This window comes from Morone saxatilis, unplaced genomic scaffold, assembly GCF_004916995.1.
Source record: "Morone saxatilis isolate NCDOM2014 unplaced genomic scaffold, NCSU_SB_2.0 Contig17, whole genome shotgun sequence".
In the NCBI taxonomy this organism is placed as follows: Eukaryota; Metazoa; Chordata; class Actinopteri; family Moronidae; genus Morone; species Morone saxatilis.
The window spans coordinates 10,395,494-10,419,702 of record NW_023339729.1 but is presented as its reverse complement, the minus strand read 5'-3'; the positions used below and the strand labels follow the sequence as shown (position 1 = coordinate 10,419,702).

The following is a 24,209-nucleotide window of genomic DNA, read 5'->3' as shown; positions in this document are numbered from 1 at the left end:
ATTGCCTACCCTACCTTTAATCTTGCTGATGATTTACTTATGCCTGTAGCACTCAAGATGTGTTGCCAACCAACTGTCAGACACACGTGTACATATACAAATAATGTAAAAATACTTGTCTGTCTCTATTTTTGACTTTGTACAAGACAAGTAACACAATGCTAATTTCTCACTAGAAACACAGCACGCCAAGAAAGCACAATATTTGTAAATTTTTTTAAACTAAATTTTAACCATAAAATAGTTTGTTTCTTAAAACTTAAAAGACGGTTCTGAAGGTGCAAACACCCTGTAGGCTTTAAATGTGATTCATATGAATTTGAAGAAGACTGTTAAAAGCATCATATATATGACATTTATGCCTGTGAATAGCCCACAAAGTAGAGCAGTGCCCAATTTAGCCACTACAGTGTAGTATCACTTTTTCTCACAATAAAGGACAGTATGAAGTATATCACAGACATTTTCGAAAAGGTAAAAGTAAAGTTATAAAGATGTCCTTGCACCTTTTATTTTCGGGCAAATCCTTTCAGGCTATGCTATTATGGCTCCAGAAAGTAGATGTTGCTGATGCTCTTGCTGAAGCAGCCCTAACCTTTTAGTCTAGACTATGTAGCTGTTGAATGGACCGTGCCTGGAGATCCCAGGCTGTACTTCAATTCATAAAAGGTGAAAAATGATTTTGCCAATGGCCAGACCATGCCAAGCTTTAAAGGCTGCCAGAGAAATATTTAAAAAACAGTCATAAAATCCACATTTAACCATTTAGGACACTAAAAGTCTGAGCTATATAACCTTATATTTTACTTAAAAGCCTTAATGCTGCATTTAGCATATTGCCAGAATTCTGACCTAAGGAAAACTATAGTCATTTAAATTAGACAAAATATGATCGACTTTCTCTACATAGCCAAAGGATAAAAAGTGCCTAATTTTAGAAGTGTTTCTGGGCTGAAGAATGAATTAGCATTCATATATGAAAATTTGCATGTATGCAAAAACTATTCAAGGCCAGACACATATGCAGAGAACAAATAATTACATTAATGTCACATACTGTTTCACACACTCCTGTGATGTTTAATCTCCAGGAGTGTGCTACTGAGGAAAAGAAAGGTGAGGGTGGTGGGGAGGCATAATCACAAAGTGCACTAAAGCTGACTTTGATTAAAAATTCATCTTGACCTGTTTAGGAAAAATTAACCATGCATGCAGTGTTTACATGGCTTAGCCACACTCTTCTTTGTACCTATCCCCCAATCCTTTTACAGCGTCTTCTTGCGTCATATTCCATCATTGCTAGAAGCCCTAATTTAAAGCCTCAAATTTAAAATCCAGGATAGCAAACCCATATAACTTTATTATGGCCTCAATGCTTTAATGTGCAGTAGTAAAAAAGTTACACAGGGGCCATTTTAATGTCCTCTCATTAATTACAGAGTACAAATTGGAGAACTTAGAATCCCATTGAAGTATGTGAAAAGTTTAATAAATTATTTATTTTGTTTTTACCTCCATTCAGAACTTGAATTCCAAAAACAAAAGGAGCTCAGAGGCAAAGTTAACGGAAAGTTGTGAGGAAAAGAAACCGGTAATCCGGTTAGGGTGGGTACCACTGAGTTGGAGATGTGAATTAGAAGCACTTTCTCCAGCCTCAGCCACCAAACTGATGTTGATGAGGCAAAGTAAAATGAAGAACTGAAGAAGAACACATATTTGACAGTAGTTTTCAAACTGTGATAAAGTTTGATAGTGTAATGACATGACTTTGTTCTTATACTCATTTAAGATCAAAGCTGATTGTAGAATATCACTTGTTGCTATAACTTTTAAGGAGATGACCAAATAAAGAAAATAAGTTTTTTAGTGTATCTGGATACGAAATCAGTGTAAATATTGCAGACCTGACCATGACCTCAGTGTTGATACATATGTTGAGCAGGGATGTGTATGGAACTATATTTGCCAGAAGACGTTTGTGTGAACCACGACAACCTGCAGCAGGCTGGTATGAATAGGCAAAAGTTATTTTAGCATGCATTTATTCTTGCAAATTAAATGTAGTGTTTTTGTTTCAAAGTGGTAATAAACCGCGAAGTGCTTTAGCACCATGGTGAAAACAATAAAATGCCTGTGATAACTACAGGGCACCCTATTGACTCAGCAGACTGAAGCTCATGTCACATGCTTGTTAAAAAGTTCAGATCTGACACAGGACCTCAGTCACATGCACTGTACTGTTTCCTTTTTTCACAGTTTCTTTCTCTAGCACCTCTCTTCATCAGTGAGATATTCTCAAAGCTTTATTATTACTGAAGGATCCTGCTGAGCGAGGCACTTGTGACAACAGAGGAGATCCTGTCAGGAAGTGATTATTTAAGTCAGTGCATCAATTAACATGTCTGCCTAACGAGGAGTCCTGTTGTCATTGGTGACAGCAGAATTACTTTTAGTGTTATCAGTGGGAGAGACGTTTGCAGGAGCAAATAAATTGACCCAAAGCACTTGATTTACACAGAATTAAAATTAGCTACCTGCTAATCACTAACACGAACCAAAAAGATCTGATAGTTATTATTGGACAAACCACTCCTCACACTGTTGACAACTAAATGTGTACAATGACGGGAGACACTTAACACAATGTAGTTGTGTAATTTCAAAGTGTCTAAATTTTGCTATGGAGAACCTTGATATTCCGTGCTTTTTATGCTTTACTCTTTTCCCTGCTGTCACTGTTAAAAGCCATTCAGAACAAACATTTCAGAAGTGACTGTAGCTATAATAAGTCTTTCTTCCATTTCGATGTTTAGAGGATTACTGAATGACACATCAATTAGAGCAAAACTCAAAACAAGTTTCACAGCATAAAAAACACACAAAGTGAACACATCTACCGTTTAATTTTCCTTTGCAACACCACATCACTGTTCATTTGCATAAAGTAAAACTGCTCAACGGAGATGTTTCCTCCAGCCATCACTCCACTCTCTGTCAATCCTTTTCTCTAAGCAATCATTTGAAAAGAATAATTTTGTCTCATGTTGCTGCTGCACACATACAGAGCACCACATTGCTTTGTATATAAACCTTTTTTTTCTTCCCAGGTTAATTTCAATTGAGTGTGAAAGCCATAGGCCCAATTCTTATGTAATCACATATTAAAGCCCCAGTGCAAAGAAAAGGTTGAGTCATAATATTGTAGCTAAAGACCAGATAATTTAAAAATTATTGTTCATACCTTTGTATTGCAGCTGCTGACTCTTATCTGAAAATAGGCAATAAATTATAAACAGGCACATGTTGTCTTTTATAACCTTTTTGTCTGATGCTACTGTTCTTCCACAGTATGTCTGAAATGTGCCTATTATACTAGAACTTTTCTTACATTTTTCCAAGTTCTCACTATCATGTGAGGCTGCCCAACTTCCACTGTTTTAGAATCTTTTGTACACTCCTACTGAGAAGACAAGATGTTTTTTTATTCTGTGAATAAAACACAAATCTTTGGAAATATGCTGACCTACACCCATGCTGGAAATCTGCACTACGAGCTCTATTAAAGGACAAGAGCTGAACAACCAAAGAGAACTAGCTAGGTCTGAGACAGCAACTAGCACCGCACATCTCCAAATTAAACTAGCTTAACATTCTCTTTATCTTTCCTTTCTTAAACACGAGTCTTGTTTTTCTTTCATTCCCCTCTCACCATACTTCTCCCATCTCTGTCAACCCCAACCCCTCAATCTGCTAAACCTTTGCATACAATTGTAACAAACACACACACACACACCTTGCTTTAGGGTGAGCCTTTCACAACACAAATCTCAATTGCTTTTTCACACTGTTGGTGGAGGAGTGAGAGGCTTAAGGAGGGAGAGATAGACAGGATAAAGACAGCAAGAGAGAGAGATGAGAAAAAAGAACTTCATCCCAGATTGATGGCTGCTAATAAAGTTTGATTATTACTGACAAGGCACTCTGGGTTTCTAATTGACACTTGTAATAGCCTGGGAGCCCAGACAGTGAAGGAAGGGGATAGGGAGAGAGAGACTTTCTTTAGGCTCAACAGTCTGCTCTCTCCTGCAGCACATCACAGCCCAAATCACAAAATGAAGGGAAACACGGTTGAACAAAATGAAGTAAAGGCAAACTGCCATCGAGACCACTGTTGGTAATTTGTCAACTTTGTCAGTAGATTGATCAACTTTTCAAACCTCACTGCCAGCCTTTGCTTGAAAATGCACCAGCAACAAATCTACTATCTGACCATGTCAGTGTTAATTTAAACTCCACTATATAGCGGAGCAGCAACACTACTACAAACCGGGCTGACTAACATATAGCTGATAGACAACAACTGGTGCATTACCAAAACTTGGGTAAAACTTGATCTCTAGAATTTCTGTTCCGTGCATGCCAGTACGTAGACATAAATAAACTATTTGAACATGTTCTCATCCCTGGTCAACAAATACCTAAACAGCTTTGTCACAGCGCTGTTTACACTATGTCACCTGACACAGTTACACCTTACACAGTTACACCAGAGTTACATAAAATATGGTATGTCTTATAGAGACACTAAAGGGTAGCTTGTGCATCTGTATGAGATGCCAAAGAGCCATGACAAAACATTGGTATTTGACGTCCTGGGAATGAGATCAAGCTGATTATTTTGACAGTTATTCTTTGGGTTATAATGTGCACTGAACTGAGGATGTCACATACCGAAACTGTCTCAGGCGAATACACATACTTTTACAGGCCTTGTATCTAGCTATGCAGATTATGGTTTGAGTTTGAGTTTTTTAGATCTTCCCTGTTATATATGCTGCCACCCCAGTTGAAGTGAATGGGTCTTAGTTTTCATACTGACTGTTTCTTTAGTACAAAGTAGTTCCAACACAGCTTTTTCTGTGGATTATTGAGACTAAGTGGGACATTGTTCCATAGACAAAATTCATTTTTCTATATATCACAACAGTGTGGATCATCTTAGTTGTCCTGATATCTGTACTCATATTGCACTGGTGTCACAGCAAAACAAAACTTAAAGATGCTGGGATTCAAAGTTCTATCCTTTAGTGGTCACTGAAGCTATACCTACATACACTAATGGTTCTGTAAGAAACTTTGGATAAAAACATCAGATGGTATGTTTAATGTGCTGTGAAAGTTTTGCAATAAATTGAAACCCACTGCTCCTTTCTCTCTTTCTCTTTCACACCTTCTCAGGTTCAGAAATGGTAGAGGCCCAGTGTCAGAGGTTTGAGGTGAGGAGTACAGATGGAGAGAGAGTTCTGTTCTCTGCAGATGAAGAAGAGATCAGCATCGGCACCGAGAAACTTAGAGTCACAGGTAGGTACTATATACTATTACTAATATTGTACTATATACATTTATGCAAAATGAAGTAATATAGCTTTTTTTTACAGTAATGTTTCTGTTAAGGTTCCCTGTGGAGTTTTTTTTTACCTCTATTAGCACTGAGGAGCTGTGCTGAGTGGTTCCCAGTTTTGCTGATCTTGTGCACGCACACGAGGACGCACATGCTTATACGTGTGCATGGGGTTGATGCACAGTCCTGACAGTGATTCATGCTATTCTACGGATCCACATGTGATGGTAACACACCACAAAAAGCAGCAATGCACCAGCAATGGTGGGGAATGTAGACTGCCAGAAAGAAAACATGGATGGATGTCCGGATTCAAAATACTTAATAAAATATACAAAAATTGCAAGTGTTTTATGAATACATTCAACACATTTGTTAGAGCTTGCAAATATACACAATATGTTTTGGTGAGTAACACTGAATGTAATAAACATAAATTCTTTTTGTAAAAAAGAAAACTCCACAGGCCTCCTTTAATATTAGGTCTCTTTAATTCAGGCAATTTTCATATCCCCAGATTTTTGTGCAGTACAGATTAATTGGTTAGAAGCTCCAGCTCCTAGGGCCGAGTGAGACAGGTTAATTGTCTGACACACAATGCTCCCCTAAACTGAAATTAATTTTGTATCCAGATATCTGACATAATTATAATAAGGACATTGTCATAACTTGTTGCTGCCTGAATTGTAATTAAAAGGACGGTATCAAAAGAAAGAGAATACGAGACAGATCATTGAGAGGTCAGAGCAAAGCCAGGTGAGCATAATTGCAGTGGAAAAAAAACAAAGCACTTTAAGTAAAATGAAAAAGAAAAAAGCTAAGAAATGAGATGGGAATATTGTCCTTTGGTGGACTACAATGTCTGTTTGTCTCTTGTTTTCTTTTTACTTTTTTCTCTCTTATTAAATGAAAGTGAGAAAATGTGAGTGTGTTTACATCTGTGTTTGCTTTTATGTTAAAATATATCAGTAGTATTTTATATAAAAAATATGCATTTACACAAACACACAAATTCAACTTTAAAGGTGGACTACACAAATACACACACAGACACACACCTAGGTAATTGATGTGTCCATTAGAGGAGGTGAGAAAAGAAGCTGAACAATGGAAAGAATGCAAATATGAACACATCTGTTCAGCTCTTGCTACTGTTTATTATTTAGATTTGTAAATAGATACTCTTTTTTAAATTTTAAATGAACAATGTTTCCACATGTTGCTGCCCACTGCAGTAGCAAGAGGAGTACAGCAAATACTGCACAGCTAATGTGGAAGGTTACATGTAAGCCTGCTGTTTATGAGAATCAGCCAATGCAAGCCAGTTCCATGGCAGCTAGTGAGGTATGTGATACTAGTGGGCTTGATTTCCATGCGTATACATATATACCCAGTATGAATTGTGTTGGTTCCAATGTACTGGCTCTGCTTTGAAAACACTTCATGGGTATTGTGTACCAGGACAGGTGCCACCCAACAAGCTATGACAAGCGTATAAACATTTAATTTACATAGCAGAGTGCTTAGAGAACATTGTAATTATAGAGGTGTAACCAAAAGTAACACATTCAGAAACTGGAAGAAACATGGACATCCCTGTATAGAGTAGCAATCAGAAATAACACACACTGCTATTTTCACTAGGGATGTCCCAGTCCGATCTCCGATATAAACGATCAGTATCAGCACAAATCAAGGCATTTTTATCGGCATAGGCTATGTTGAGCTTTTTTGATCCAATCCAATCTTTTGTTTTTGTCATACAGCTGTTTCTACTCATGAAGCTCTAATGCACGATGCAACCATTGTCAACTCTTGCTGTCTCTTTTTCTCCATTCTGCTCTGTGTGTGTGAGGGAGGAGAAAGCAGTAGATATCCGACATAGCCTCTGCAAGTGCAACAAACGTGAACCTGTGAACAAAAAGACAATAAGAGTAATTAACTAATGGACGATGGAAATAAACACTCACGCAAAATACATTTCATTCACGTGGGTTAAAGCTTCACTAAAGCAACAAACACTGGAGAGAGAAACTCCCTCCAGACAGCAACAAGACCAAAAAGATTACAGATCATTTTTTATTGTATACTTTGTGTATAAAAATGCCTTTAAAAAAATCATTAGGTAACAGCTTCAATTTTGGCATTTTGTTTCTTTATGCAATGTAAAGCTATTCAATTGTCAAGCATATACATTGGGTTGAGTTTAATAACTTGTATGTACTTAACGTGTGCACTGTGCACTATTATCTGAAAAAAATACAAGTATGTGATTGGGACTTGGTATCAGCAGATTCTCAATATTAAATGACTCGAATCGGATCGGTGGCTAAAATCTTGATTGGGACATCCCTAATTTTCCATTATTGACAGAACCGGGAAGCCTTTCTTCTTCTTTGAATTTTGTTGGCAGTTGCACAGACATACATATGTGTGCTATGTTCAGTGAGCCTTGGAATAAACCTCAGAAAAGCTTAACAAATGCAACAGCTCTCCAAGTTTAAGTCCTTTGGAGGTACAACAGATGGGAGATTTTTGGAGACAGTGGTCCTCATCCTCCCCACAGGTCCTCCTTGAATCTCCTTGAAATAAACTTGGACTATGTTGCTTCAGTTTCAAAGAACAATTTAAGTATACTTTTGTTATCTGTGGGCCTGCCAATGGGCAAAGTTGCTTTGTGTAGTGTTGTAGCAGTGCTGAATATCCAGCATGCTTTCTAGAGTCTCAGCAGGAGCCATGACCAGCACTTTCCCAAAGCATCTGTTCAGGGCTGCAGGCTAAAGCAGAGGTGCTTGCTGTACATGGGGGGTTAAACACTGCATTATATCAGAGCCAACCATTTATAGGGGACAATTATGTCCATACTGAATGCAACTACTTTGCTTCAGTAAAATGTGTTTTGGGGCAATGTAGTGCCATCTGGTTCACATTTTTTATTAACACATCAGAAACAAATACTGAATGTAAGGACTCAGCAATAAAGGATAACTGAGGTAGTTTAAATTACTTTGATTAAACATTTATATAATAAAGTCAACACTGACTTCCAACATACAGCCCTGTCTCCAAAGTATGCCACAAGTTACCATAATATATATATATATATATACATATATATATATATATATTGCTACTAGAAGTATTCTCTCATTTGAAAGTAGTTGTATGATAATTTGTATCATGGAGGATCTGAACACAAATGTGATATGTGATGCATTTTAAGTATCTGCCTCAGCTCCAAGAACAGAGTTATGATGCAATATTGTGTAGCCCTTCACACAAAAGATGTATGTGTTTTCTTTTCCTTCCTTTCATCCTCGCTTACCCTCTCTACAGGGAATGAAGGCGTGGTGTTTAGCCATTCCGTAGAGACATCACATGTACGGGCAGAACCCTTCCAGGACCTAAAGTAAGTACTCTCAATTATTTTTTGATTATGCATGTGTGTCAGACAAGCAGTCTTGCGCACTGGTTCACTTTATGAGTTACCCTTGTTGTTAATATTTTAGTCGTGGTAGAATATTTAAGTGTATGTTCTTCTGAATAATTACTAAGATAAAAACACCACACAATTTAGACAAAAAACGCATTGTTATGTAAAAATCTAAGCTGCAGCGTTACCTGTGGTAACAGTGTGCTCCTGGCTTATAATCGGCTCACTGCAGAAAGAGGTGTGCTGGTGATTGGCAGTCTGACAGGCTTGACAGAGAGAACAAAATCCCTCCTGGCTACTGTGTACAAGGGTCAGGCTGTTACCAAGTGGAGCCTTCCACTGATACATGCACATGAACACATGTAGTGCTCAGTTTCCACAATTTACACGTGGAATAGAGTTTGTTACCTTCTTAGTGGCTATTTGAATCATATGAAGGACACAGTTTGCATCTGACCAAGTCATTTCACACTAATGTGAGCTAATGAGTGCAGAGTCTTTTCAAAATGATAACTGATTAACTGATTTATATATTTATTTATTTTACAAATAGGATAGGAAAAAACTGAATACTTACAACCAGAGGCTCCTCAATAACACTTATGCTAGATCTCCATACTCAGCTCAGTCTGATCTACCATTGTCTCACAATGTCTAACAACAGCACAGACTGTTGATTCCCATGTCACTGCATCAGTGAAGATGGGCCATACCAGCTAAATGTCTTCTCTTTGTCCCCTCTCCTGAAGTGTGTTTGGGGGGTCTTTCAGACGTATGTGAAGTTCCTTCGCTACTAATGTCTCAAGCCCATTTCGATATTATCAGGCAGCATCTAGCTGAAGTGGTTTTTGGCCAGGGAGGAGCTCACAAACAGAGAGAGATGAAGGGAAAGAGATGGGTGCAGAAACAGAGGGGAAGTTGACAAAGTGATAAGGCATGAAAACCAAGATGTGTGGAATGTTCTGTACAAGGGAAAAAGTGGAGAAGGCAGGAAGAGATATAATTAACTGGATAGGGGGAGATGAAGCAGGTCTAAGGGTAGGGGTGACAAAGAGGACAATCAAATCATTGAAGAAAAAGAAGACAGAGGACAGAAAAGGGTGACAGAGGGGAAAAAAGTTCAGAAGGAGGGGATGGAAGTTATTGTATAGAAGAATAGATTAAATCGAACCAGCTCCTGCAGGGTGGTTGGGTTGTATCAGCGGCAAGATAATGGCATACAGCAAAAATATGAATGTATTCGAGGTGTGCAAATAGACAAGAGTTGCTTTCTTTTGAGACGAGGGAAAAATATGAAGTTTAAAATGTTGAACCAACTATAGGACCAGCTGTTAACAAAAAAAGAAAAGTTGCATTATTTGTGTGTTTTTCATTGACTGGCTTTAAAAAGAAGCAGTTAATGTGGTGAGAAAATGTTTGGGCAGGCTAACAACACCATCCATTATCAATATTGGAGAGAAATTGTAAGACACTACAGGTTACTTTATACTCTTCTTAAGCATTTCATTTCTTTATTCAATAATTTAATCAGTTCACATCAAGCTTGCCAGCTGCACCATCGATGGCTTATTTTTCTCTAAAAACATCAACAGACACCTTAATAGAGTCCCTGCTGAAGCTAATGTTCTTTTCACTTTATTGAATTGAGTAAATTGCCTGCTTATTCAAGTGCTTGCTTGTCTTAGTTAGCATTGCCTGAACCAAGGCTACTCCCTTCCATTTGTGCCATTCTTTTAGACTGCATGCATTCACATTACCGTACATCTCACTACCCATGTTTTGATTGTAGCTGGCAATGAAGATCCCAACAAGTGTATGGAAATTACTAAGGGGTGCCCCAGTGGCTCAGTGATCCTAGACGTGTGATTGCTTAATCTTGGGTTTGAATCCTGCCTGGAACCCATGTCAAATGTCTTCCTTCTCTTTTCCCTTTCCTCTTCTTACCGTATAATCCCAAGCAATCAAAAAATAAAAGAAAAATGTGTCAGACATAAAATACATTCAGAAACAGAGAAAAATTGAAATAATTTGAAACAGAGGTATGAGATGGATGGGCAGAGAGAGACAAAAGAATGGTTGAAAGCAAAACAAAGTGGGTAGTAGAGGAAATAGGACCATGCTGAGGGATCAAAGGAGAGGAGGGGGGAAGGCATTTTGAGGAGTGGGTGAACTAGAAGGAGATTAGTTGAAGGAAAGTGAGAAGTGACGGAGGGAGGTGTAAGGTTAGGTGGGGAGGGAAAGATACAGAGAAAAGGAGGAGTGAGAACACTGGGTCAATGGATGGGTCAGTGCAGATAAGCAAGGGGATGAAACCTGTGGTGAAGGCCTTAGCTGAAGAAAGAGAAAAGGAAGCACCCCAGTGCCTATTATAAATTCAACACACCAAACCATTGGGGCTGTTTTATTATTTTTCAACAGTTTTTGTCATTAACACCTTTGTGTAGTGACATAAAACAAATTATTGCTGTTAAAAAGCACTTAATGCATCAGTTTTCCCTGAATTTACCCTGTCATCATCAACATCATCACAAACAAGACAGCCAGAACAGTATGAGTTTATGGATAAATATAATTCAACCATGCATGCACACAAAATACATCCACATAAACACACATACATCTGTAAACAATCGCATTAACACACATATAATGAAACAAAATACAAACCGATGTTATTACACGCTAAGCACAACTCACCCATAAAAGTGCACAAACACTCACACAAAGAATTTATGGATTAAACCAGACATTAAAACACAAATGTATAAACTGAAAACGGTTATCACCCCACATACAGGATTGTCAGTGAAACCGTATGAATACATCAAGAACACACATAAAGTGCCACCTTCGCACACGCATTGCACTGACGTCTCTGCTGCATCACCTGCTGCAGGGTTAATGAAAACCATAGAAAAATAACACTGATAAAAAGGCGATTACATGCTTGAAATACCTCCCTCTCTCCGTCGTCAGTCATTAGCTGTTAAATGGTAGGGAAAGAAACAACGGACTGAAGCATAGTCATTATCATGATGATCTTTTCAGTTTTCAATTGAGGTGTTTTCAATATCAGTAGATATTTTACACTATTAGTAGAGAATGTACCAACACAAAAATAAAGTACAGGTTCTCTTCTTTTTTCCGAATTCACAGATTTTAATGCCTTTCTGGTTGGAATGATCCGTCTTTCTACATACCTGTCTTTTTTATTTTTGGCCTCATCTCAACACTTCCTAACTCTCTTGTTGACTAACTCTTTTATTCAAGTACACACTTTTTTCTTTCCCGTTCTCATTCTGTCTAGATCTTCCAACATGTGCATTCCTTCTTTCTGCCCCTATCTCCCTCTCTTTTTCTGCCTCGTTATGAAAAGTAGAGCGTTATGCAGTGAAGGTAAATGGGACATGTAATGAGCGGATTGAAGTCCATTTAAAGCTAATGATCTATCTTACAGTTTAACAGTGAGCGAGGAGGAGAGGGAAAGAGGGAAACAAAGAAAGATAGATGTACACACTTTACATGATAAAGTACAGGTCAAGAAATTCCTATGCAGAAATATATTGTATAGAATAATTTCCACTTTATATAAGGCAGTTATTGGCTCAATAAACTCTTTTTTGTATTTTACTGTTACACCTAGTCCGTTTCAAGTAATTTGACTTCATTGTATGCTGGGGAGAGAATGGACAATGCAACAGAGTGAAAAGAGCAGATGAAAGATTGGATAAGGCATTTATCAAGTTATATTTAGGCAAACAAAACTTAATTGCAAGCGGAATGTGGGGAACAAACACTACTCCTGTCCTGTAGTTCAACTCATCAATCTTATAAAAAGAGTATTGCATTACCACAAACTGCATTCTGAGCGTGTGTGACTGAGCCACACTATACGTAACTATAGGCAGGCTTGAAGCCATGTAAAGTGCAAATCACTGTGACCAGAGTCGGGTGCAGTGAAGATTTCTATCAGTGTTGTTTAAAATTCTACAGGAGTTGAAGAAGCCCTGGATAGCAGACGTGACAAAAGAGACATGAATGCACAACACACACAGTGTTAAAAATGGGTTATGCTAGTAGCACAGAAATAAAATGCTCAGCAGTCTGCTTTCCAGAGAACACTCCAGGAACGCTATTCCGTGCCTTTTCAAAGGCTCTGGTGTGATCGCCACTGTAAGACGTGTTCACACTGTTCTGCTTTTTTTCAAACTCTTTTCCACTTTTAAAGTGTACGGAAAGCAGCCGCGAGGCAGACAGAAAGCAGTTGCTTTGGAAAAAGTGCTGTGCCTGGGATCTTTTTAAGCAGCACAGTTCAACATCTTACAGAAGCATTTGTGACAGTGACTGACTAAATAACATAAAAAATAGAAGTCGGGATTGACAATACATAGGCAGCCAACAACAACAAAGACTCTGAAAATGCAGGAAGTAGCTGTAGAAAAGTTGGTCGTTGATGTTTGTGGAGCACATAAACTGTGAGTTTCTTAATTCTTTTTTGAGTTGTAGCTTGTACAGTTTACTGATAGAAGCAGAGACTCCACCAAGTCACTCTGATAACAAAACTGCTTTTCATTATCAGCACAACATGTAGCTGAGGCAGCACTTTAACTACAAATACCACAACAGTTTGAATGCAGAAGTAGGTAAAAAGTTTCCAAATGCAGTGGTGACAGTATTTTCTGGACATAAAAAAGGCATAATGGGAGACAGATTGTCTAAGAAAATAACTTGTCTATGTGACTATGAATTTACAAAAGAAGGCATTACCAGTTGATTATTTATATATGTATACAATAATGAATCAATATCTATAACTACATTTGCATACGATTCACCACAACATGAGTAGTATTATATATATACGTATATAATATAAATTGCATATACTGTGATACAATAGTTTTATCCATAGTATCACCCACCCTTTATCTTAATGTAAACCTCACTATTTTGACAGTGTGTATGTATCCTGATATATCAGTTATATCTGTATCTCACTGACTTAATTGCATTTAAACTATTCTTCAGCAAAACAATGCATTTGGCCTCAGGATACTGCAAAGGACAATTAAAAAAAGATTAGGTTTAGTGTTAAAGGCTTTTCTGATACACATACCCAACAGTTTTATACTCAGGCAGGATTGAAGAGTTGTTAGAAATGAATGAGGGGTCCATGTTTTTTCATGACGTGCTGTTGTTTGTGTGAACGCCTTACTCAAACCATCATTCAGTCCTAACATCATTCAAGAACAAAGCCATATTTTCACAACTGGTGCATTTTGACCAAATAAAAGACAAATCAAGCCAACCTTCAAACATTTTGCCTGTTATCTTTGAGTAACTGTGTAACCTGTAATTGTTGAGCCTGTCCATGATTGTGTGTGTGTGTGTGTGTGTGTGTGTGTGTGTCTTCTGTGATTTGAGGCTCTTCAATATTTATAGTCTTCTTAACTCAGAGATTAAACCTTGAATTCTGTTGTTTCTTGTTTTTTTTTCTCAAAGTGTTTTTGAAAACTTTCTTTCTCTCTCTCTGTGTCTTCCTAACACTTTTTTTTTACCACCCTTGCATCTTTCTGGTGGAACTCACTCGTAACATTGATTGATTGATAGATTGATAGGCATATTTAAACAACTTAAGACTGCCATTTTTTTAGAGAGGTAGAGAGGAGAGAAAAGAGAAAAGAGCATCACACTGAGGTGTGGGAAAGGAGAATGTGTAAGTATTTATAAAATATAATGTTTGTGAAAAAATGAATGACGTAAGTCCTGAAATCACTCAAACACTGTGACAGAAAGCTGCCAAAGGTGTAGACATTGAGGTAAAGAGGGAAGAACTTCAATCACTCTATAAAAAAAACAAGGACAGCTAAACTGACAGACGAGTGGCTGGAAAGCTAGACTGACAGTCAGACAGCCAGATAGCCTTGATGGAGCTGTAATCTGCGTACTTTTAATATAAATCCTATTTTTGTTCTATCTAGGCCTAATTCCCAATGTTCTCTATTCTGTGCCCATCTTTTGTGTTAAGATCTGGTATTTTTGCACTGCATTTCCCAGTGATCACTTGGTTATCAAGCAGTATGGGCAGTAATTAAATTTCTCTGAATCATCTTACTTGTTGAAGCAGCAACCTTCACATTTCACAACAGGCATTACTGAAGGTCATCTCAGCTTATGCTTAAGTCACCAAAAGCTCAGAAACAGAGAAAGATCAAATAGGGAACAGAGTCATGTTCATCTGTGCTGCCCTTTAGCACAGTTACTGGCTCAAAGGGGCTCCACAGGAGACATTAAATAAGAGTACAATTAGACACCTTGGGGGTAAGTAAAATTTAAGTTAAGTGAGGGGCAAAATATAGGTGCTGAATGGGCTGTACAAAAATAATAATAAAAAATAGATTAGCACAGAGTAGAAGTTTTAATGATGAAATTGAATGGGGCAGAATAAATATATAGTCAAAAGGATTAACATAGCAGAAGCCTGGGTCATTGGGCAGCACTGCTACAAAAAACTAATGCAATGAAAAACACTACTTTGACAGAGACACAAAAGTCAATCGATAATTAACTGGCCAAAAAAAGTTGAGTTTCACATAGCAACACCGTGCTGACGCGAGCGGACCGCAGTTTATCTCAGGTCTCTAAACTTCATCTGATGCTTGGCTCCGCAGCAGAGAGAAACAAGCTGCTGCACAGTCAATATCTCTCTCTTTCTATCCACTCTTTCATCCTCTTATCCCTCCCTCTGTGCTTTCTTCTGCTCTTTCCAAGTCCTGGGGTCATGAGAAGGCTCCCTGGGGAGAGTTAGCCCTAACACAGGCAAGGGCATCGGAGAAGGATTTGTGCTCTGTGCCCCTTCCTCCTATCCCTCGCTCCATTTTCACGTATCTATCTATCCTTCCATCCGAGAAAAGTTAAAGAGAACTGCAGAGGAACTCAGAGCCCTATCAGACTCAGGGGCATGGGAACGGATTTTATTTAGAAAGGATAAAATACTGTAGGATAAAAAGTGGGCTTGTGACAACAGCGAGTTCCTCAGACATGGAGCTAGATATAAAATCAGTCTTTATACAAGAAAGCACACACCATTTTCCACATTAAAGCTGGCAATTATTCTTTTTAAAGTGCAGAGCATACATTACTAGAATAGGTCTATGGGTATTAGAAATGTGACAAAGAAAGCAAATATCTCAAGCAAAGGAACATTTCATTTGGAGAATCAGTCTTTATACTGTGGCTTCATATTCCTTTGTCTGAATAGTTTCAAAAAGAAGTACTTTATTGTTGTGATACACCAAACTAGCTGTTCTATAGCTGAAAATATTAGAGGTTACTAGTAGAAGAAATTTGCTTCCCATTAATTTCTATATGAAACAGGGCGAGACACATTTGCTTCCCAAATTGACCAGCCTCCTTCGCTTTGCCCCAGAGTTCAGTCTGATTAAACTATGACACTGAAAATCATAAGGCTCTAAAATGTGCATTAGATTTGACAGACTTTAAGACTGGGATAGTGTTTAACCCTCCCTCCCCTCAACAACTATTGCCTTGGGGTGTTACTCTTAATGAGAATGTGTTCTTATTTCACTTTTGTGGTTTTTTATTTTATGCTCATGTAGCTTTCTTTCCATTTGTGCTTGAGACTCTACGCATTGGGAGATCAAACCTTACAGAATCAAAGGTGAAGTTGTTATTTTTCTCTGTTTTTCCCTCTACAGTATGTTACCATCCAAATTAAACCAGGTCCCATGGTGAGGTCAACCCTGAAAGCAGCTTTGGCAGAGGCAATTGGTCTGTCTTTGTCCCCTTGTTCTGTCCTTCTTATTGTCTAATCCAGTGGTTTTTAATCCTGGTCCCCAGGAGTGCTGCTGGGTTTTCTTAGTGGGCAGGCAATTGATGTTAATTGCATTCACCTGGTGTCCCTGGTGTAAAAGAGCAGCTGACTAAATACCAAGAATGATAGCTAGCAGCGCTCTTCCTGCTCTGCCCTTATTTCTACCATTCGTATCTCCATTCCACCAAGAAAACTCACCTCCATGTGTAAATTAAAACATTTGGAGAACTGTGGTCCTATTCTACCTTTGTTTTATCCATGGCTTCAAGCTTACTGTACACTGTATTCTTCTTCCTAACCTTAAAGAATATCTATGTTCCCAGGGTCTTAACTTCCCTAACCCTTGAACTCCTTATGATTGTACAGCTGTAGTTTTCTGATTCTAAGTTGGGACCAAAAGTTGTCTTACATGATTCTCTGTAGTAGGTTCCTAAATGACAAGAGGACTAATAGGACTTAATAGCCCTGGGTCCTTGGGGTACTTCCAATTTAACCCAATTACAGACTGTAAAATTTTACAAGTCCTTGAAGTAGGGATTGGAGAAATGAGTCACCCTGTGGCCTCCATTTTCCTCTCCTTCCTCACCCACACATCCAGTGAACAGATCACTCAACTCTGACTAACAATTTCCAAACAACTAAAGGTGATGTTGAGGTCAGAAAATATCTTTAATTACTTAATGTTCTTGTGCTTCTGATTATTTTATATATATATATATATAGTATTTCTGCTTGAATAAACTAAAAACCAGTGGATACAGACAAAGAGAGTAAAAAATAAGCACATGGCAGACTTATTATCTTGAATACTTAAATGGCCCAAAGTCAAAGGGTTTAACAAATAATCCACGGTGTCTTGAACCTTCACATCAGAGAAGTACATTTTACATTTACTTTTTAATTGAGGTTACAATCCTCAAATGCCTTGTAGAAACAACAATGTGATCTGAATTAGGCCCACTTCCCCCGCAAATCTTGAAGGAGTCTCAGAGCAGAGTTGATTTAACCAGGTTTTCCTGTGAGCAGCCAGATGGAGGAGCATGGTGTGGGATGGCAAAGTACACCACCTAATTAGCTCCAAAAAAACTCGGAGCGTAAACCCGCCCCTAGCTGTTTTTTGATTAAAAAGTCTGGGTTTGTGTCAAAGTAATTGGAAATCATTAAAATTTAGAATGAGCCACAATCTCTTTGAACTGTGCCTTTGGGAAAAAAACTTATCTTTACACTAGAGTTTCCATTAAAGAATTGCAGTTCACTTGCATGATGGTTTCTTTATGCTTCGGATCAACTTGATACAGGAATCGATGGCAGGTTTGGCAGGAAAAGGCAGGTTTTTATGTCTGTCCTCTTCATTCCTTTCATGCTTTCAATGGCGATCACCACAAGCATGGCCATCTTTAGAGAAAATCTGAGAGTACTGTTGTTCTCCACAATTGTGATGCTGATTGCAGATAATAAACCTTATTCTAATGTTCACTATTCACTATTTATTCAATATATTTACAACTTTTCTATCACACATTGGTAAACCAAAGCACATTCACTTTCCTACAGTTTGCTGTGCTGCGATTAGATTTTGGATGCATCTACAGTAACACCCCTCTTTTCCTTGGTACAACAAGGACAATCAGCCCTGCCCTGCTTTGTTCTGTCTCTTATTGATTAGACACACAGGGAAATCATTGAGAACAAAGAGAGCGATGGAAGGCAAACCAAAAAAACAAGCGAGCATGGTTATGGGAACGATCCATAATGTATCTGGATTTCTTTGTGTGTTTTTGTGTATTTGTTCGAGTGTCATGTTCTACATATTGAAACAGTACTTTTTCCCAGATGTGGACATTAGGAAATCTGTGTCCTAAATTTTAAGAAGACAAGCTGATTTGATAATGATATGGCTGGTGGGGATATCCCCTGACCTGATGAAGTGTTCCAATCTGATATTTATATTTTCTTGTTAAAATACAGCTGCATTTATAATTTGGGTATAAATTCATAAATACAATCTAAATTAGTTAAGATAACCTTGACAATTTAATATCTGCATAGCCTGAAACTAAGCTTTTCTTTAATGATCATGACTGTCAGGAGTTCTTTTTTTGGGAGTTTGGTTCAAAACATTACAAGGACAAAACTGTTTGTATCTCAAACAAAGCCCAAAGAAAAAGTACATCGGAAACCAGTGAGGACTTCAATTATATCTTATTATGAATAAGTAACTTTTAGCAACTGGATTAAAGATCACACTACAAAGGAAGTAGTTAGCATTCAGTTTTTGGTTTATGAACAAAAGGAAAGAAAAGATCAACCCACACATTATTGAAGTGGTAACACAAAGAGGTGCAGAAGCTTTTTACAGTTTGGGCATATCTCAAACTTCCAACATTAAGCAAGAGCTTTTTCATTATGTACTTGCCCTATGGATATACCAACCCTGTCTTCTAGAAATCAAACTACTTTGATAAGTGATTTGATTAACTCATTTGTTTTGCCAAATTGTGTTTTTGAGGGGAACAAAAAAGTTGTTTCCTGGATTCTTTTCAGTGGCAATGTTTTTGTATAGTAAATAATATCTTTTTGTACTGAAAGCAAGTTGTAGGTAGGTGGTCAGGATGGATGGTGGGCTTAGAAAGTGCAGGACTTTGATGCCAGAGATTGGGATTTGCATCTTTGGTCCCTTCTGAACTATATTGAAGCAGTCCTGTCTCGTACTTTTAAGGCATTGTTGACTTTTTCTATACTTGCTAAGTGCAGAGGGAATCCTTGTGTCTGTTCCTCTCAGTTGGTGTAAGTTGCTTTGATGCTTACTGTCACCCAAAAGTCTAATGTTTAACAGTGGAACAGTGGAATTAAGTGTGTTATTGCACAATGCTTGCTGTAAACATAAGCCCTTGCCATGTTACTGTGGATGTCTCTTTTCTCCTTTGCTATGTATAAACTGCTCCCACAAGTCATTGTTCCTATTAGAGTGATTTTTGTTTTTTTAATTAGTTCACAGAGCTTTGGAACACCGCCTCAGTAAACTGTATACATCATTGTTTAGTCATTGTTTGTCTTTGTTGATTGTTGTTTATCTTCGTTAGTTATTGTTTATCAACTGCTGTTCATCATTGGATGCTGTTGTACACATCTTGAGGGGGAATATGTGAAAACAACAACACCCAGTAAATATTCAACAGTCTCACCATATTGCCACGCATCTGTTCCTTGTGTCAGTGTAAGTGTGTGTAAGTGTGTGTGTGTGTGTGTGAGCTGTGCTAGTATGTATTTCTGTGTGTGGGTTGCAAAGATAGACGGCTGTTAATATCAGATTTTGCGACAGAGCCAAATGTTCCACTGTGGATAAAGACTATTACAAATGGCTAGAAGCTGTTTTTGGCTAGACACTGAAATCACAGTGGATAAATAACATTAGAACACACTGAACTCTCACACACAGACACACAGATACAGATACTCAAACACCTTGTACGCATGCACACATATGCTCCTAATCCAAACTCATCAACAAGAAGCTGTATTGTGTTGTCGACTAAATCTCATGGTAAATTCCAGGCAGGAAAGTAAAAAGAAAGATCTTGGATATATGTAAAAGACACTGACCAGTCATGGTTCTGTTACTGGAAATAGAAAATGTACATCTGACCGGTTGCTGTAAATGTGTTACACAACTTGTTATTGGTAATAAACTGGTAATAATTGTGTTACTGGCCCCTCTGTTTATGATAAAAGCATGGTACTGTTCTCTAGAAGTACTGTGTAGTTTTGCACCTGCTGACTCTGGGGTAATGCTGTAGTTTGGGTAGTGGGGTCATTGACTACCAAGGGCCCCTGAAGAGTTTGGATCAGGTGCTTTGTTGCCTACCAGTGAGCATTTCTCATTATTTGACTTCTATTTCATTTATCTAGTATTTCTAAATTGGCTTTGAATGAAATATTTAATATAGCAAACAAAATACTTATAGGATAGAATATGGAAACTCTTATATTTGACCAGCTAGAACAATTTTGAACAAAATTTGGATAGTTTTTACACGTGAATGATATCAAAATTGCAACCAGTGAATTAAATATAAAAATAATTGTAATTGCAATTAATTTTAATGAGATGTATGTTTTCCCACACTATAATCTCACTGGAAATCAGATGTCACTGTATTTCTGACATTGCGGACCTCACCAGTGGTCAATCATCACACATTTTAACAGTATATTTTATTAACATAATAGAGTAGCCACACAAGTAGTTATTACATTTTAAGTATTTACTATTTCAATTATTATGACTTTTTGTGAAAAGGCTCATTTGAGTGTTGATAGATTAGCAGATTATATTACTTTATTTAAGAAAACTCAACAATCAGTATTTAACTAACCAGGTCAAAGTCCATATTTTTACAGTGATGAGGTTACAGGGGGGCGAGAGAGAGGAAAGAAAACAAAGATTAAAATAGGAAGAAAGGGGAATAAAGAAGTGAGGAGGCAATGCAGTTTTACCACCAGGACCTCTCTGTTTGTATGATTTTCAGCTGAGAGAGAAAGAGTGAGCACAGCTAGAATCCAGCCAGGAGGCGAGGGACGAGGAGGAGGAATGAGAGAAACACTGATAGGATGACTATGGGAGGGCAGGCAATGAGGCAGAGAAAGAGAACTCAGAAAAAAACTCAGAGTTGATCTTATAGTTGTCTGTCTCTGCTACACACTCTTTCTCTGCACCACCCCTTTTTTTTCCAATGCTTTCTTTCTCAATCCCTTGTTCTGTCTCTTCATGCATATTCTCTTTCCTTTCTTCTCTTTCTGTCCACTAGGTGGAGGGTATGAACTACCCTATCTATCGTTCACTTCCTTCTCTCTCTCGGTCTGTAGCAGGAATGTGGATTCATTCATTATTCATTTGTTCATTTATATATATATGTATATACATATAGAATTCCTTTCTTTGATCCTGTTTGAATAAAACCTAGAGGAATGGTTCATCTTTCCACAGATATTTACAATAGTTAAAGCTCAGAATTAAAACTTATAGCCAGTCACGTCTCCCTGCACCTCTTGTTTGGAATAGCGGATGAAGTTTCACTTTCTTGAAACACACTTTTTCTTCACCAATTAGACTTAAGGCCTGTCCTCACTTGCCCTAACAAACAGATTTATTCATTTACATGCTCTGAATACATTGATACATGGTCCAAAAAGTAAAACCTACACTATATTGCTCATAAATAGCTATGACCACTGCAAGTACAATTTATTTAGATTTGTCTCATCTTTAAGATTTACTGTGGGCTAAGCCAGTCCATAAAGCAGAATGATAATAGCGTCAGGGCAATAAGGGCAGCTACCAGAGGGGACTCTGTTGTACAATACAGAAGTGGTAAGTTTGGGCAAAGCCACCCACTACTGGAATAGTCTACCTATTGAATTAAGACTAATTACCTAACCTTTATATATAAACTTAAGAGATGGCTTAAAGCAAACCAAACTTACAATCATGAGTAATCTTAAAACATAATCTCTGGCACTGCCTTAATGTAATGTAATTGTTTTATGTATTACTTCTGTTAGTTCTGTAATTTATCTATTAAATTGTATTTTTTGTAGTACTTGTTGAAGCATTGTATTAATGACATTGGGCACTAGTATATTATAACCTGCCCAGGGACTATGTATGAAAATTAGCTTATTAGCTAACTTCGTTACAATTACATTGAAATGTAAACTGCAGTGTTAATCAATGTGCATTGTTCCTGGTAAGTAAATAAATACATAAATAATAATTAAGACAAATTTAACTTTTAACAAACAACCACAAATGGTGGATACATATTTTTTTCACTGATGCCAAAAAACAGAGAAAAGGAGGAGAAGCAGGCAATGCAAATAGCTCTGCAAAAGGCCTGCCGGATTGTATTCTTGTATTAGTTCTCTTGTTTAAAGAAGGGGCACGTCGGTCAGCAAAACACTTCCATGAAGGCTGCTCCCCTGTATCCTCGCCCATAGCTCCTCAGAGATCGCTCCTCAACCCTCAATCTTTGCTCCTCGGTGCAGAAATAAGTGCTTTGGGACAGCCCGCAAGATAGCGGACCAGAATAACTTCTGGTTCAAACGAGGATTGATGAGCGAGGAAATGTCAAATAAGAGACTTGGGATGTATCCTTGGTGTTTACATTGCTAGCACAGGAGCTTTGGACCACCGGGAGAAAAAGGTTTTTTGCCCAGGACTCGCGAGAGGAATGTGAAAACTACCTCAGTGTTGTTGGACTGAGGACAAAATAGATACTACAATGGCCTCTTGGGGTATAAAGTAGTAATACAAGACAGAAGGGGTTGGGGCATAAAAAATAATTAATTAACTAAATAAATAAATAAAACTAAGGAAAAATCCTCATAAAATACCAAAAACTGTGCTTAAATACAACATACACTACACTGTATTTATCTTTGGTTTATGCTTCCTATTGATGAGTTATTGTACCTATGTTTGATTTGATTTTGTTTACACGTTTTTTTTGTTTTTCATATTATCAGCACAAAATGCAGATTAGGCAGGGGTTTCTGTACATTGAAGTAGAAAAGTGAGGTTAGGTGCCTTTCCCAGGGGCACTTTATAGGTTTTATGGGAGCAGAGTGACATTCACAATTTCATTTCCCAGCATATGTTCTTCCATCTGTTTAACCAATAATGTGAACGGCTAAAGTTGCACACTTGCAGATACGCTTCTAACCTGTAAATCTTTTAGTGAGGACACACTGTCTCCTTTTTTTTTATAATCTGTTGTTAATCCCGGTTTGTTCTGCAGTGGAAACTACTTATCGAATTATCTTCAGTACTCTGTATTTGTTCTTTTCTTATCTACAGTATATTCTTCTTCTGTGCTGCAGCAAATAGGCTACCGAACTTCCCCACAGGGATCATTAAAGTTTCATCCAATCTTAAAAGAAAGAAAAATAGAAGATAGCACAATTTGCGAGGTATATTAAATAACAAAGAATGCATGTAGATGCTTCTTAAGATGATGTCGCTTTCCAGCATCCCACCGAGCCTCGAGTCTGCCAACAAGATTGATCTCTATGCAAGCAATTGAACTTGTTCAAACGTGTACTTTTGAGTTAGATGCATATTATTTATCTTCTTATCTGACTTCTTACACCTGAAAAAGGTGAGTTGTTCAGATTTGTGAAGACTGCATACTCCTTATCATATCATTACAAAAGCTATGTTGCATTACAAAGGCGTGATCCGCAGATGGGTAAAGTCAACGCATACACTACACAGACTCAATGCACTGTAGTCTTTTTATTGCATTGTGAGGGAGTTCTAATGTTGATGACGTGTTTTCTGTCAGGCTCCACTATATGGAATACTGAGACAATGCTAATCTTTTCTTCTGTTTGAAAGCAGCAAGAAACTATGTGCTGTTGTTAAAATAGGGGGCAAATTAGTTTATGGCCTTCAGAAGATCTAGATATAGGACTGTAACAGGTAGACAAGAAAAGTAAGTTCAGTCAGGACCACTTTTGTAAAAATAACTTTTATTCCAAAG

General features: G+C 37.7%; 1 protein-coding gene across 1 annotated transcript in view; it reads left to right on the top strand.

Moving 5' to 3' along the window:
* The window catches only part of LOC118327190 (zeta-sarcoglycan), a 144,551-nt gene that overhangs the window by 94,888 nt on the left and 25,454 nt on the right, over positions 1-24,209 (top strand). Inside the window, exons 4-5 of the mRNA XM_035660459.1 lie at positions 5,239-5,361; positions 8,738-8,810. Coding sequence (XP_035516352.1) covers positions 5,239-5,361; positions 8,738-8,810 — 196 coding nt within the window. The remainder of the gene's footprint in view (positions 1-5,238; positions 5,362-8,737; positions 8,811-24,209) is intronic.